The 14632-nt window shown below is 39.2% G+C and overlaps 2 protein-coding genes across 3 annotated transcripts; both read left to right on the top strand.

Annotated features, from left to right (window-relative positions):
* The first annotated feature begins 325 nt into the window (after positions 1–325).
* Positions 326–9306, top strand: smarcd2 (SWI/SNF related BAF chromatin remodeling complex subunit D2). 2 transcript variants are annotated; one of them, XM_029455748.1, is made up of 13 exons: positions 326–903; positions 2064–2260; positions 3820–3862; positions 3971–4093; positions 4591–4710; positions 5447–5542; positions 6033–6134; positions 6223–6384; positions 6793–6890; positions 7125–7263; positions 7359–7481; positions 7892–7993; positions 8109–9306. In XM_029455748.1, exons 1-13 carry the CDS (start codon positions 754–756, stop codon positions 8160–8162), a joined length of 1509 nt encoding a protein of 502 aa, XP_029311608.1. In that variant the 5' UTR covers positions 326–753; the 3' UTR covers positions 8163–9306. The 2 variants fall into 2 exon arrangements, with proteins under 2 accessions (XP_029311608.1, XP_029311609.1); XM_029455749.1 differs by having other exon boundaries at positions 754–903; positions 7128–7263.
* Positions 9307–10372: 1066 nt separating this feature from the next.
* Positions 10373–14608, top strand: psmc5 (proteasome 26S subunit, ATPase 5). The gene is made up of 12 exons (XM_029455766.1): positions 10373–10450; positions 11377–11448; positions 11535–11604; positions 11722–11819; positions 11904–11960; positions 12212–12442; positions 13011–13137; positions 13250–13440; positions 13669–13767; positions 13850–13960; positions 14044–14130; positions 14462–14608. Exons 1-12 carry the CDS (start codon positions 10427–10429, stop codon positions 14513–14515), a joined length of 1221 nt encoding a protein of 406 aa, XP_029311626.1. The 5' UTR covers positions 10373–10426; the 3' UTR covers positions 14516–14608.
* The last annotated feature ends 24 nt before the right edge of the window (positions 14609–14632 follow it).

The raw sequence follows: 14632 nt of genomic DNA, 5'->3' as shown, positions 1-14632 counted from the left end.
ATCATACTAAAGTTAGTGTTTGTTTCTATACATTTAATTATATTTTAGGAAAGAACTTGTCCCATGTGCTCAAGACTAAATATAATATGATAAGAAAATGGCTCAATCAAGTATTAGGTGTCTAAGAAATCATAACAAGTTGAATATCAAAGATATGCATGTAAGACATTTAATAAACACAATATTTTCCTAATAATAATAAAAAAATAAGATTTCAGACTACACTAATCACAACAAATGTTTTTGCATTTCTCCTGGACACTAATCAGTCTCGACAATAAATGGTTGTCCACTGAAAAGGACATTTCCGATACCATTGAAGGCAGCACTTGGCGTTGTGTGTGTGAAGGCAGTTACAAGACACATACTTGTATTGCTTTTAGACAGTCCGTTTGTCATAAGTTATAGGCGTTATCATGTTTCTCCTCACAGTGAAAGAGCGAAGTTAGTTCCCAAGACTTAAGAACAAAGGAGGAGGAACTTGACAAACTACAGCCAACACTTGCTGTGCAGAAAACCAGCCGCAAATCCCGGAACTTGCATCGGTAGGAAACGGAGCTAACGTTAGCTAGCTTTTTGTTGACAGTGTTGCTTGCTGTCAAACCACAACCCGACCTCATTTAAAGAAACTGTAATCAGCTAACTGGCTGCTTGCGGATTTGTCCCAGCGACGTTCATTTAGTAGGTTACTAGTTTGTTTTTTTGTGCGAAGTTTGTGTAGAAGTTACTTTTAAGCACTTGTGGATTGAGAATATGGCATCAAGAGGAGGAGGATTCACCCAGATGAATCTGAATTTGAACCCCATGAATGTGGGGCATGCTGCGGGTATGAGGATGGCAGGTATGCCCCAACCTCCGGCGGGATACTCCCGGAGCATGAACAACGCTCCCCAGTACCCCCAGGTAGGTTTTCTGCTTAATTTCTCTTTATTAAATAAGGAAACTTAGCTTACTGTGCTAAAGGTGGGGGTAACGAGATATGTTCATTTTACTTTGGCTTCAGTCTTACCTTTTTTATTTTTTTATTTTATAAATACACGCTGACCTAAAATGTGAATTAAAACAATTATCTATTTGAAAACAGAAACCAAAGTAAGAATACCTTAAAGCTCTTTATTCTTAAAATATCAAGGTGTGGACACACACTACTTCCGCATTTTGAAAGGCAATGTAATTACTTACTCCCTCCAATAAATGAGGTGTAACATTATTAATATGGTGTTTATAGTGAAGGATCTTTGTGTACATTAAGTATTTTGATGTTTAATTATAATTTAGTATCACAGATTGTGTGCATGTGTAAAAGAGAAAATCACGTGGCCTCCTGACAGTTAGCGTGGAAACAAAAGTAAGTTTATCATCAGCATCTGTCAGACCTAAGCCTGCATATGGCATCCCAGTTTTACCACCATGTCCATCTGTTAATTAGTTAAAATGCATTATTACATGTTATTATTCTCATGTGTGTTCGTTAGAGCCATATGGGTTCAGATACTTGTTTCTTTCTGTTAAAGGGAGTGACCAAACCAAGTAAGCAGCTGTGTTGAGATAGAAAATTCTCATAGATTGTTGAGAAATCTATTTAATTTGGTTTATGTTGGACTAGCACTGAATCCTTAAAAAAGATAACGATTTGAACATATAAAAACAGCCATAATACATGCATACGTCACAGTAAAAACATACATATATACACGTTACAATAAAGCATCACAGTTAAAAACTGTGCATTTTTATACAAGAGAATTAGAATTATTTTCACTGCCTGATTTTGTTTTTATTTACTATTACTACTACTATAAGTTATGGTACACACGTTCAGTGTACCGTAGTACTCATTTCTATCCTCCATCTAATTATCCTTCCTTAATCTTTTTGGCTTTAAATCTGATAACAAAATCTGCATCATTGAGTCATAAACCCATCTTTTGTAAACCAGAACTGCACAAAGTAAATATAACTAAAGCATCTGCATACAAGCTTATTTGTATAACCACCATTGTCTTTAAAAATGAAAATAGTGAGTAAGAGAAAGTTGTTCAAATCACCATTTCTTTCTTTAGCGCACAGGGATGCCATCCAGCAGAGTTGGGGGTCCCATGGGGTCAATGGGGGGTCAGCTGCCTGGTCCTTCTTACGGTGGTGGGAACATGTCCATGCGGCAAGGCATGGGGCCTTCAGGAATGGACGCCTCGAGGAAACGCTTCCTTCATCTGCATCAACAGCAGCAGCAAGAAGCGCTGGGAGGCCTAAGACGAGGGTAAACTGTGTAGAAGTGAGAGTGTTTGTGTGAGACGGGGAGAAGGATAATGCCAAGGTTGATGGATCAAGACAGCCTGGGGCCATCGGGGAATGGTGCTGCCTGGGATTTTACTGTCAATAGAGCAGCAACTAGCAGTTATATGTATTTATTCATTGTCGATGATTCTGTGGATTATTTTCTCCTTTTTTAGTTCAAACCACAAAATCACAAATGGCTTGTTTTGTCTTCCTAAGAGTCCAAAATATATTCATTCAATGTATGATGATCCTTCACACAATGAATAAACAACGGTCTTTTCCTAGTACACATGAAATACAGCAAACTGTTTCATGCACATCACATTTCCTGCAACAATTACTTCTTTTATCGAAAGTTAAGAGATACAAAACCTAATCTTCTGACTTTGACCGACTAAAACAAACAACAGGTGTAAAGCCATGGCCAAGTTTCCAAACAGGATTACTCTAAAGACTTAAGCAGTGATTGCTTCCTCTGTAAGTTTGTGAACTTAAAATATTCTAAATGAACATAATAACATCCAGTGGGAAATGTTATGCAGGTTATAGTTCATAATAAACTCGTCATTGAATTGTAAATGTACATTTTCAGAAATAACACTGCAGTAGTCGTATAAAGATTATGTGGCTAATGTTTCTTTTTGTGGCTCATTACCGATGTAACAACATTATTCAATCGGGGCGTGTTTTTCTCTTTTTGTGACGCTACTGTGCTGCAGGCTCAGACGGCACAGGCACGAGGAGAAGAGAATCTCATGACTGGCCTTTTGCTTTCAAAGCCGCAGACACGAGTCGGTATTTTTGACTTGAGACTGCTCAGTGATGCCACGCTCATAAATGTAGTGATCCATGATGTGAGGGAGAATCTACATCCACAATGAACCTCTTGTCTATACAACTTGATCTTGTAACAAAATTCTCAGTATAGGAGGATTGGTGTGCCACAGTGCCAGAAGCAACAATCTCAATTCTCATCAAAGAGAATTCAATTTAGTCCTAATGAAGGGGAACTGTGTGTTTGAATTAAAGACACACAACCGCTTTTATGTAGTCTGTAGTGGTGATGGAGGGAGGGGGGGGGGGGGGGGGGGTCATGAAGAGAGAGCCTTTTGTTATTGCACTATGAAGTTATCACGAATGATTGTTGAATGAGATCTTTCTGTTAATCTTGTGTGTCAGTGTCTTGTAAATGAGTTAATTAAGGTCATACTTTAAAAAGAGCCCATGCTAAATGATGACACAGCATGTGTAACGTAGTACACTTCGTCCTTGTTTGACTAAGTAATATTTTTAGCCTTTGCATCCTCTACATGTCAGACATGTGGTCGATGTATGAACATAATAGTGCTCTGGAAATCACGTTGTAATAACACCTAATTTATGTTTTATAACTAATGCTGGCATTAATAATGAAAACTTTACTATAATCTTTAAATATGATCTAATATTGTGTTATTGTTGTCGAGGACCCCCTTGAAAACAAGGTGCTGCATCTCAAGGGGCTTTTCTTAAAATACATCTTTTTTTCCTGATCTTTAGAGCAAAAAGACGCAAGATGGCTGACAAGGTTCTCCCACAGAGGGTAAGAAAGTTTTGACCACCGAAATCATACTTAATTTTACATACATAAGTCATTTTGCTCAAAGTCGGCTGTGTTCCCTTAACGTCCATCCGGCTGTTGGCTCTTTAGATCCGAGACCTGGTCCCAGAGTCCCAGGCCTACATGGATCTCTTGGCCTTTGAGAGGAAACTGGATCAGACCATCGCCCGAAAGCGTATGGAGATTCAGGAAGCCATCAAGAAGCCCATTATGGTACCTCATCACGAGAGTGTATTGTCAGATTTACACATAATGTACAGGATATTTTAGATAACGTTTAGGATTTAGGAAGTGCTGCCTCGTCACCAAGTTAACGTTATAATCCTTTACATTTTGTAACGCTGGATTAAAAGTGAATCATTTCCTGTGAATCCCACAGTCTCTCCGGAGCAACTCAGAGTTAAGTGCCTTGCTCAGGGGCACAATGGTGGCAGCCTGGTATTGAACTCACAACCTTCAACTTTATTTATTTTTGTAAGCCTAACCACTAGACCACCCGAACACATAGAGTTTTATTTCATGAATATCTATCTTAAGAATTATATCTTTCAACTGTCTCGATTGACCAATTTATGACTTGTTGTACGTTTTGTCTAAAATGTGTTTTCACCAAGTTTAAATCCCAAATTAATCTTATTCGAATTTCTCATGGTCCACTTTTGTTTGACTGGCGTTCGTGATACATCTGCTTGTTCCTCTCTGTGACACAGCAAAAACGCAAGCTCAGGATCTACATTTCTAACACGTACACTCCCAGCAAGCCGGAGGGCGAGGAGGCCGAGAAGGTGTCCTCCTGGGAACTGAGAGTGGAGGGAAAACTTCTGGAGGAAGTACGTGAGCAACTTTCTTCATTTAAAATGATCGTCTTGCTCTGTTTCGCCATCGTCCCAGTGTGGTCTGACTCCCAAGTGTTTCAGTCTGTGTTAATGTGTTTCTGAACTTCAGTCACTCAGCTCTGCTTGGCCTGTGTCCTTGGCTCAGACCACGCAACCAGATGTGTGTTTACAGCTCTCCCCACTCCACAACACACACACACACACACACACACACACACACACACACACACACACACACACACACACACACACACACACACACACACACACACACACACACACACACACACACACACACACACACACAAGCTCATGTTCTCTTTCGAAACAAGGAATTGAAACCACTGGCCGTTACATACCATGAGCTATCAAGCCTCCCCTCCCTCCATCAGTTCCAGCTAAACTCATAGTGTCATCTGGGGCCACATGAAGGAGGGTTGCTTTTTCAGTTAATTTTCCTCCTCTGGCTCATTTGGTTTTGGCATGCGTAGGAGTTGTTCACGGAGTAAAAGAAAAAAGGATGTGAGGGAAGAACCGAGTGTTGTGCAAACAGACTTTAACAGGGCTTCGGAGAGGCCGGGTGAGCAACAGCTTTTTCTAGTTGTCGTCGCCACCCCCAATGTGGTCAGAGCTAAAAAATGCGGCTGCACACACTGACACAGCATAATAAGAAGACATAGAGACATGCTTCTGTCTTTTCACACTTATTTAATGCACTTTTTGTTCCTAGCCTGGCAAGCAGAAGAGGAAGTTCTCATCTTTCTTCAAAAGCCTGGTGATTGAGCTTGATAAGGAGCTCTATGGACCAGACAACCACTTAGTAGAGGTATGGCAATATTTTAAAGGCGTTTAATGCAACCATCTCACAACATTTCAAGCACACTGACAACTAAACGTTCAGAGACTGTTATTGGTTCACCCAGCCCGAGTACGTTTTTGTTTCAGCTCTTGTCAGAAAGTGGAGTTCAGCTGGAATCATTAAAACTTCTGGATTGAATCCTTTCTTCTATTAAGAGCTTTTGAATCTGGAAGATATCCCACCATGATTAATCTGTTTGAAGTTTGATGGTAACTGTGTTCTTTCATCATTTTAAATGACATCAAGAAACATGTTTTGCCGTTGACAAAACATGGAGCAAGCGGTGAAAGTATTTATTATAATAACATAATAACGATTAAAACTGGAACCGTAACAGTATCGCCTTGAAGCATCTGCTTGTATGAGTCTACCGTCTATATTTATATGATTTTCTTAATGTATATACGTTTAGATTTAACTTTAGCTCAAGTCTGATCTTTTCACTTTAATCTTTCAGTGGCACAGAATGCCCACCACTCAGGAGACGGATGGTTTCCAGGTCAAAAGGCCCGGCGACTTGAATGTTAAGTGCACCCTCCTGCTCATGCTCGACCACCAGGTACCACCTTTTTGCTCTATTACCGTACGATGGTATGACCTGCTTTTCTTTTTCAAACCACCAATTTCTTTGCTCTTTTTTTCTTCAGCCCCCTCAGTACAAACTGGACCCCCGGCTGGCTCGTCTGCTGGGCGTGCACACGCAGACACGGGCCAGCATCATGCAAGCCCTTTGGCTCTACATCAAAAACAACAAGCTGCAGGATTGTCACGAGAAGGAGTTCATCAACTGCAACCGCTATTTCAGACAGGTAACGGAACGATGTCGAGGCTACGCCAAGCAGCACAAAGCTAGCTCACCACATCAGCATTCCCCAGTGCGGAGCCTGGATGTGGAGGGATTCGCTCGTAACTAGTAGAACTACTAGAACTAGTAATTCAACTGTAGGATTTGTATCATGGTAATTTGACGGCGTGAATGATTTATTCATACAATTACCTAATTTGTTCTCTAAATTAGTCATTGATACCATCACAAATAATGAGATGTTGCTTTGAATTTGTACATGGAAAAAAAGATCTAAAATCCCCCCCCCCCCAAGATGTTCTGCATTCCAATATACATGTATTTTAATGCTCGTCGGAAGAAAAAAAGATAAACAAAAGTTATCCTGTGAAATGTGCTCTGTGCTCTGTTTTCTAACTAAATGTTGTTGCAGATCTTCGGCTGTCCCCGCATGAGGTTCTCTGAGATTCCCATGAAGCTGGCGGGCCTGCTGCAGCACCCTGACCCCATCATTATCAATCACATGATTAGGTAGGGGAGAGTGGATCATTATCCCTCTTTCTGTGTGCGAGTGTTGAAATGCCAGCGTCGTTAGGATCTCATCTATTATCTAGAATCTTCTAAAGTATTTCCAAAGACTTTGAAGAACGTTTTGCTAATGAGCTTTACTTTTGGGAGCTGTTGTTTAGTTTATTTATTTAGTTATTTTGTGCTCTTACAAGTTTGACCTCACTTTTGAGTTGAATTTTGTTTTGCTCCTCTGAGCAGTGTGGACCCCAACGATCAGAAGAAGACGGCGTGCTATGACATCGATGTGGAGGTGGACGACCCACTGAAGGGCCAGATGAACAGCTTCCTGTCCTCCACAACCAACCAACAGGAAATTGCTGCGCTGGAGGTGAAGGTGAGGCCTGCCAGTCAATCACAGATGGCCTGCACCTCACTGGCTTTTAGGAGAATAGTACATGTACATGTATAACTTGGTTGTGTTCACTGCAGATTCATGAGACGATTGAATACATCAACCAGCTGAAGACCGAGCGAGACTTCATGCTGAGCTTCAGCAATAAACCGCAGGACTTCATCCAAGACTGGCTCAAGTCTCAGTGCAGAGATCTGAAGGTAAACTGTAGCTCCCACCACTGATGACTTTGTTTTACACGTAGTCTTCCTCAGTGGCATTATGTTTCTACCAACGACACTTTGAGCTGAAGAAAATATTAGTCAAAGTATTTCAGTGAGGACGTACTGTAGATATCTTGTTGTATTCTTCTGCTCCACTTCTTATCAAGTATCTTCATGACAACCCGAAACAAGTGTTGCCATATTATGTGCAGTCAGCGGTTTGCTTTCCCAAATTTTGAGTTTTATTCCCAAAATGCTTTTTTGCTCAAATGAAAGGACTTCAATGCCTTGACTGTCAAAGTAAAGGGATCATTTAAAACATTATTTTGGCATTTGGTAATGAATTAAATTTAGTATTTATAACATTGTGGTTCTTCATGTTCAATGGCTTTCTTCTTGTTCGTCAGCTGATGACGGATGTGACGGGAAACCCAGAGCAGGAGCGGAGGACTGAGTTCTACCAGGAGCCCTGGGTACCAGAGGCAGTGGGCAGATACGTTTACTCCAGGGTAAGAAATGACGCAGCCTCATGTAGTACTTAACAATGCACATGTTTGACAGATGTTTTATTGTAATGTGTTTAAGTTTTAATATGCACTAACACTATTCCTTTGTTTGTTTCAGGTGCAGCAGAGAAGACAAGACTTGGAGCAAGTGTTGGGAATCCGACTCAACTGAAGACATAATCCAGAGATGTCGTCGGTGGCTTCAGTTTATTCATCAAAATGTTAACATCTACTTAATCAAAATTGGAATTTGCTTGGAAAGAAATGAGCTTAAATGTTCACAAAGCCGTCCTCACTGACATGGTGTGATAGACCAGCTTCTCAGTGGGATAAGATAATAGTTCTAAAATCAACAAAGTATATGGGACTAAAGTGATTTAACATTTCCTCAATAATATGTTTGCCTTGCATTGTCTGTCATTTTGAGCCTGTTTTTAAAAATAATCTTTGCTTTGTTTTGCAATATGTTTTTTTATGGTACAAATATGCTTAAAACGTTTAAAGCATTGGTGCAGTCCAGGTGTTTTTCACCATCACATTGTGTGCTATTTTGGAAAGGGTGTCTGTTTACATTCACATTTGAAAGCCATAGCCTTTTATAGAAAGGAAGAACAATGTATCCATACCTAAAACATTGTGCAACAGAAATGTGTATATATTTTTTTTAAATATATTTAGAAAATATGGATTATATTCTCTAAAAAACAGGAATTTTTAAGATGTTTTTTTTTTTTTTATATTGGTGGAAGCATTTCTCTGCTGTGTAAGAAGGCAGGATTTTCAGGACGGCTCTACTTTGGGAAAAGATTGAGTTTATTTGAGTCCTCTCTGTCCAGCTGTAATTCTGCAGCTCTCTTTTTTTTGTACTTCTTGAATGTTTACATGCTGTTTGATTTTGGGCTTGTTGGGTTATTGTTTTAATGCCAGGAAGAGGAACTGTAGCAGGCTCTTTGGATTGAAGGGTTCTTTCTAGAAGATCCATAACTACCGAGAAGGTTGACTGGCGTTCATAAAATAGAAATGCAGTAGTAGTAGTGTGTGAACTAAACAATGCATCAAATTGTTGTGTACAGATTATAGTTTCTTGAGTTAACTTTTCATTGAAATGCTATTTTGTTAAGGTTTTTTATGAGGGTTTCCAGAATTTCTTTAAACAGTCGCTGTGCCAAAATCTGTTTTGTGAAAAAGGCATTTGAAATTTGAGAAATGTTGTGTACAAATATGTTTTTGTACAACTTCTTTTGTAAAATGTTTGCATGCAATCAAAGGTCTTTTATACATTTTGAGTATTTTTCACAATAAATGTACTTACAAATGTTTGTTTCATGATATAGATTCTATATCAACAACACTGTAATAGGTTTTATAATATAGAACCTATTACAGTGTTGTTGCCCATGGTGTTATTTTCTTATTATTAATGGTGCAGGCGTAGATTCATATCTTTTACTGTGCAGCCTCAACTGTGTGATAGAAGCTGGGCTCGTGCTGTGAGTGCATGTTAGGGCTGGTCTGGGAGCTCAAGTACCTTTCAGAGTAGCAGTTTAAACAGGTATAGCTGGTCTTACCTGTCACTAACAGCTTAAAGGGATTTACCACTCCTCAAATAACGGCCAACCGAAATACGTCCTACTCTCTTCTCAGATCTGCGTCTCAGCTTGTGAAGTTGAAAATGGTCGAAAGCAAAGTTGGGATGAAACGTTTACACTGAATGCAATTTCTTTTTTTATATTTTGATTAATGGTACAGGTGTTTGTATGAGTAAATTAATCTTTGAAACTCATTTAGATAATGTTAAGTTAGTTAAAGGTTAAAAAGTATTACAATGTTGTTGTTTTTATTTTTTATTAAACAGATTGCACATTTTTAACAGTGCAAAATTAAACAAAAACTAAGTAAATAAATAATAAAAAGCGATTTATAAGCCACAATTTTTTATTGTATATGTACATACATACTTTACAGGCAAATCATGCCCTTATGGATTTTTATTGGTACAAGATTTAATATTTGTATGTGCAATTCAGTTTGCCGTATTAATTTACACTAATGTATGTAGGATTTGGCTTGAATAATCAATAGATTTATGACATATGCCTTTTCCTCAAATAATAATTTAAAATATAACATGTTCATAAGATAATTCTAAATCTCTGTACATGATGACAGAAATGATGTGCAAAAAGTACACTTTATATTTAAACCATCCTTAAATTTCTTGATAAAATGTTTTTCAGGGTAAAGTGTGTGTAAAAGAAAACCTCTCTAACCTTAGCTCAACGGTTGGCACTAAATAATATTGTGGATTTAAAAAACAACAACAAAAAACACCGTAGGTGGCAATGTGCACAATTATTATTGTTTTTTAAATACCCCGAAGAAGAAGAGCTCTTCCGGTAATACAACTCTCCTCAAGCGGATGCAGAAAATTCCAAGATGGAGGTGGACGGATCTGATCATGTAGGTGTATTTTTTCTGCCGTTTTGTTGGTTTTATTGTTAGTATATTATCAAAGAAACGTGACTAGTGTACTTTGTGACGAATAGTTAGCTTAAACCGGCTGTAAAATGGATTGGCTTTGCGATTCTGCCGTAAATAGTGAAATGTCACTTCATTGGGAACAATAAATCTGTAGTATGCTGCCTGTTTGCTGTCTCATTGTAGCTAACCGTGCTAACTGCTAGCTAAGGCTCACTGTCAGTTGTATGTAAAGCTAGTTTGCGCTAGCTCCTATGAATGACTGGCAGCAACGGTCTTCTCTGTTGTTACGCTTAGAATATATGATATGTTTATTACGGTTTTAAATAAAATAGTTTGACCAAGTTGTAGCTAAGCTACCTCATCAAACGCTATGTCAGTGCGAGTTAGCTAACGCTAGCGGCTAGCCCTATCGATTGTTAGTCAGCAGATTTAACTAGCTAGATCATAATGGAGAGGTAACGGTAACTTTTAAATCTCTGTATTGTTGCACAAGCTGGGTCTGGGTAAAGGTATTTTGCTGTTTAAATCGTATTTTCATTGAGTCAACACTTTGTCAACTCATCAAGCCGGGTTAAAAGTGCTAGTCAGTGTTCACAGATGTTCATTTCCGTGGTTAATGTAATTGAGCATTATTTTTTAAATGATTTAGTCTTTCTATTAATTTGGAAAATAGTCAACCGTTTGAAAATTATTTAACAGCAATTGATCAAATGTCATTTATCTAGTCAAAATAACGTATTATCTGGTTCTAGCTTCTCTAATGTGGGGGTTTGCGGTTTTCTTCGTTTTTCTTAATATTCTAAAATACTTTTTCACATTTTACAGACTAAACCATTAACTGTAAACACTATTCAACACTTAAATATATATTGAATTGAATTAATGTTTGATGATTATTATTACAGATGGAGATGGGGGAGAGTAAAGGTGGATCAGGTCTCCGGCAGTACTACTTGTCTAAGATAGAAGAGTTACAGGTAAGAAAACATATTTGCAAAAGTTTTAGTCGTTAATGTGACTTGGATTGCTAAACTTAAATCCTGAAATGCTGTTTTATCAACAGTTGACAGTAAATGACAAGAGCCAGAATCTCAGACGTCTGCAGGCACAGAGAAATGAGCTCAATGCCAAAGGTACACTCTTCTTCATCACTGCAACACCAGTGTATTTGGAAATACTATTTCATTCTATCGCTTACGGAAACTTTCCCCATGGGTGAAAATATAAAAGTTGTACTTTTTGTCTCCCAGTGCGTCTCCTTCGTGAGGAGCTGCAGTTACTACAGGAGCAGGGCTCCTACGTTGGGGAAGTGGTGAGGGTCATGGACAAAAAGAAAGTGCTGGTCAAGGTATGTTGTGTACTTGTGCTTTGTACCACACTATATTTTGAGTACTAGTTGACAGTTTAAATTAACATATCTCATCATTTTCAGGTGCATCCAGAAGGAAAATTTGTTGTGGATGTGGACAAGAACATTGATATTAATGATGTAAGTATTATAGTTTTTGGCATCTTAATAATGATTGCTATTTGGAGTACTTGAATAGTTTTCCCACTGTTATCTTTACAATAACAAAACTTGCAAAACAATCATTATGCCTTTTACTCAGCACTAAATAGTAAATCCATCGAGTCATGTTGGCTCCCCTGATTGGTCAGTCGTTATGATAATGGAGGATTTAATGTCAGGAAACATGAAACCGGAAGTATTCTATCATCCTTCTGTCATTTCTGCATCAGGTGACTCCCAATTGCCGCGTGGCTCTGCGAAACGACAGCTACACCCTGCACAAGATCCTGCCCAACAAGGTGGACCCTCTGGTATCCCTCATGATGGTGGAGAAGGTGCCGGACTCTACCTATGAAATGATTGGTGGCCTGGATAAGCAGATCAAGGAGATCAAGGAAGTGATTGAGCTGCCTGTCAAGCACCCAGAGCTGTTTGAGGCTTTAGGCATTGCACAGCCAAAGGTGAGTGATTGACAAGAGAGCTCAACCATTTTTCTGTTTTTGGGGACATTCCTCTTTGCTTGCCTCTGTTGTAAGAAGGTCAGACTATATGTTCAATTAGAAATGTGTGCTCTTGAAGCTGGTGGGGAGATCGATCTGCTGGCGTCACTGGAACATAAACCTTGGCCTTTTGGAAACACTTCTAGCATAATCCTTGTGAAAATGTCCAAACTGGACAGCTAAAAGGACAATTTAGGTTACTTGGAGATATAAAGATCTTAGGACATTAGTGATATGTAGGGTTGCAAGTAATGATTATTTTCATTATAATATACCGATTTATCCTTTCAAATAATTGTGTAGTCTACAAAACATTAATAATACCCTAAAGCGATGTTTTCAAAGGTCTTGTTATACCAAAAGATATTTAGTACAATGATAAAAAGCATCACTACTACTAACTATTAATAGATTATTAAATAGTTGCATATTAATTTAGTCATTTAGTAATAGTTGCAGCACTAGTTATATGTTGTCTCCATCTGTATGCAGATGGTTCTGATTTCTGTTTTGCTTTGAATGTGTGCAGGGCGTGCTGCTGTACGGCCCCCCAGGTACAGGGAAGACCCTGCTGGCCCGAGCTGTGGCCCACCACACCGACTGTACCTTCATCAGGGTGTCCGGCTCTGAGCTGGTCCAGAAGTTCATTGGAGAGGGTGAGCTCCTCTTTTGTTCACATACTAAGGCATATTAAGATTTCCCTGTTTTGTTATTTCTATGGTGAACTGTCTGGTTGTATAACCTTCATTTCTCCCTCTCTTGCGTCAGGTGCCCGTATGGTGCGTGAGCTGTTCGTCATGGCCAGAGAACATGCCCCCTCCATCATCTTCATGGACGAGATCGACTCCATCGGGTCGTCTCGTCTGGAGGGCGGCTCAGGTGGTGACAGTGAGGTTCAGAGGACAATGCTGGAGCTGCTCAATCAGCTGGACGGCTTCGAGGCCACCAAGAACATTAAGGTAACGGTTTCTTTGGATAGCACTTTGCTTTAACCCCCCCTGTATATTAACATAATGAATCAACACATTATATATAGTTATAACCTTTTTAATGTTTATTATGTTAAGTATAAATCCGATGAAGTATATCTGCTTACATTATAGTGCGTTTTATAAACGTCCTAATTATCCAAATACTCTTAGAACTATATCAGTTTATTTTAATGACTAAAATGTATTTTCTCTCAGGTCATTATGGCCACCAACCGTATTGACATCCTGGACTCGGCTCTGCTCAGGCCAGGCAGGATTGACAGGAAGATTGAGTTCCCGCCTCCAAATGAAGAGGTACACACTTGCTCAATAGAGTATATAAACAAACTTACACATGGCAGTTGTATCTGAGCATATCTTAATTCTGCACCATTAGGCCCGTCTGGACATCCTGAAGATCCACTCCAGGAAGATGAACCTGACACGTGGCATTAATCTGAGGAAGATTGCCGAGTTGATGCCCGGAGCCTCTGGTGCTGAGGTTAAGGTGAGCATTGACCCACTGTGTGTAGCAGTTGTGTGGTAAATGAAGACCTTTTTATTTATTTTCTTGTGCGTGTATTCTTTTAGGGTGTTTGCACAGAGGCGGGGATGTACGCTCTGAGAGAAAGGAGAGTTCACGTCAACCAGGAGGACTTTGAGATGGCTGTGGCAAAGGTTTGTGTAACAGTCTCTTGTACAGTGCATCTTTGCTCTGAAATGTGTCGTATAGTCACAGCACCGGCCACGTTAACGTGCAAAATATATTCCGTTGTTTTTCTTTATTCCAGAAAAAGACTTCCTAAACTGTTTACATGCTAATGGAAATTTCACTAGTAATCCCGTTAACTCTGTGTAGTGGAATATTCGTGTGCATGTAAACGCATCTCAAGAATATTTAAACAGAGCTCAGGTCCACCTCACACCCCCCCTGTTGTGAGACTTCATTTTTAATGTCAGGTTAATTTTTATACTTGTTTTAATGACGCTTCCCGGTTCTCTTCTCCAGGTGATGCAGAAGGACAGCGAGAAGAACATGTCTATCAAGAAGCTGTGGAAGTAAAAGGCCCACAATGCGAACACATATGTATATTTTCCTTTTTGTTTATGGTTTGGTTTATAATTGTCATTCTAGAGTAAATGGTTTCCCCAAATACCGGATGGTGAATGAGTTTTATTT

This window comes from Cottoperca gobio, chromosome 19 (assembly GCF_900634415.1).
Source record: "Cottoperca gobio chromosome 19, fCotGob3.1, whole genome shotgun sequence".
Classification (NCBI taxonomy): domain Eukaryota; kingdom Metazoa; phylum Chordata; class Actinopteri; order Perciformes; family Bovichtidae; genus Cottoperca; species Cottoperca gobio.
Note: the sequence above shows the minus strand (reverse complement) of the source record. Positions and strands in the feature narration are given on the sequence as shown.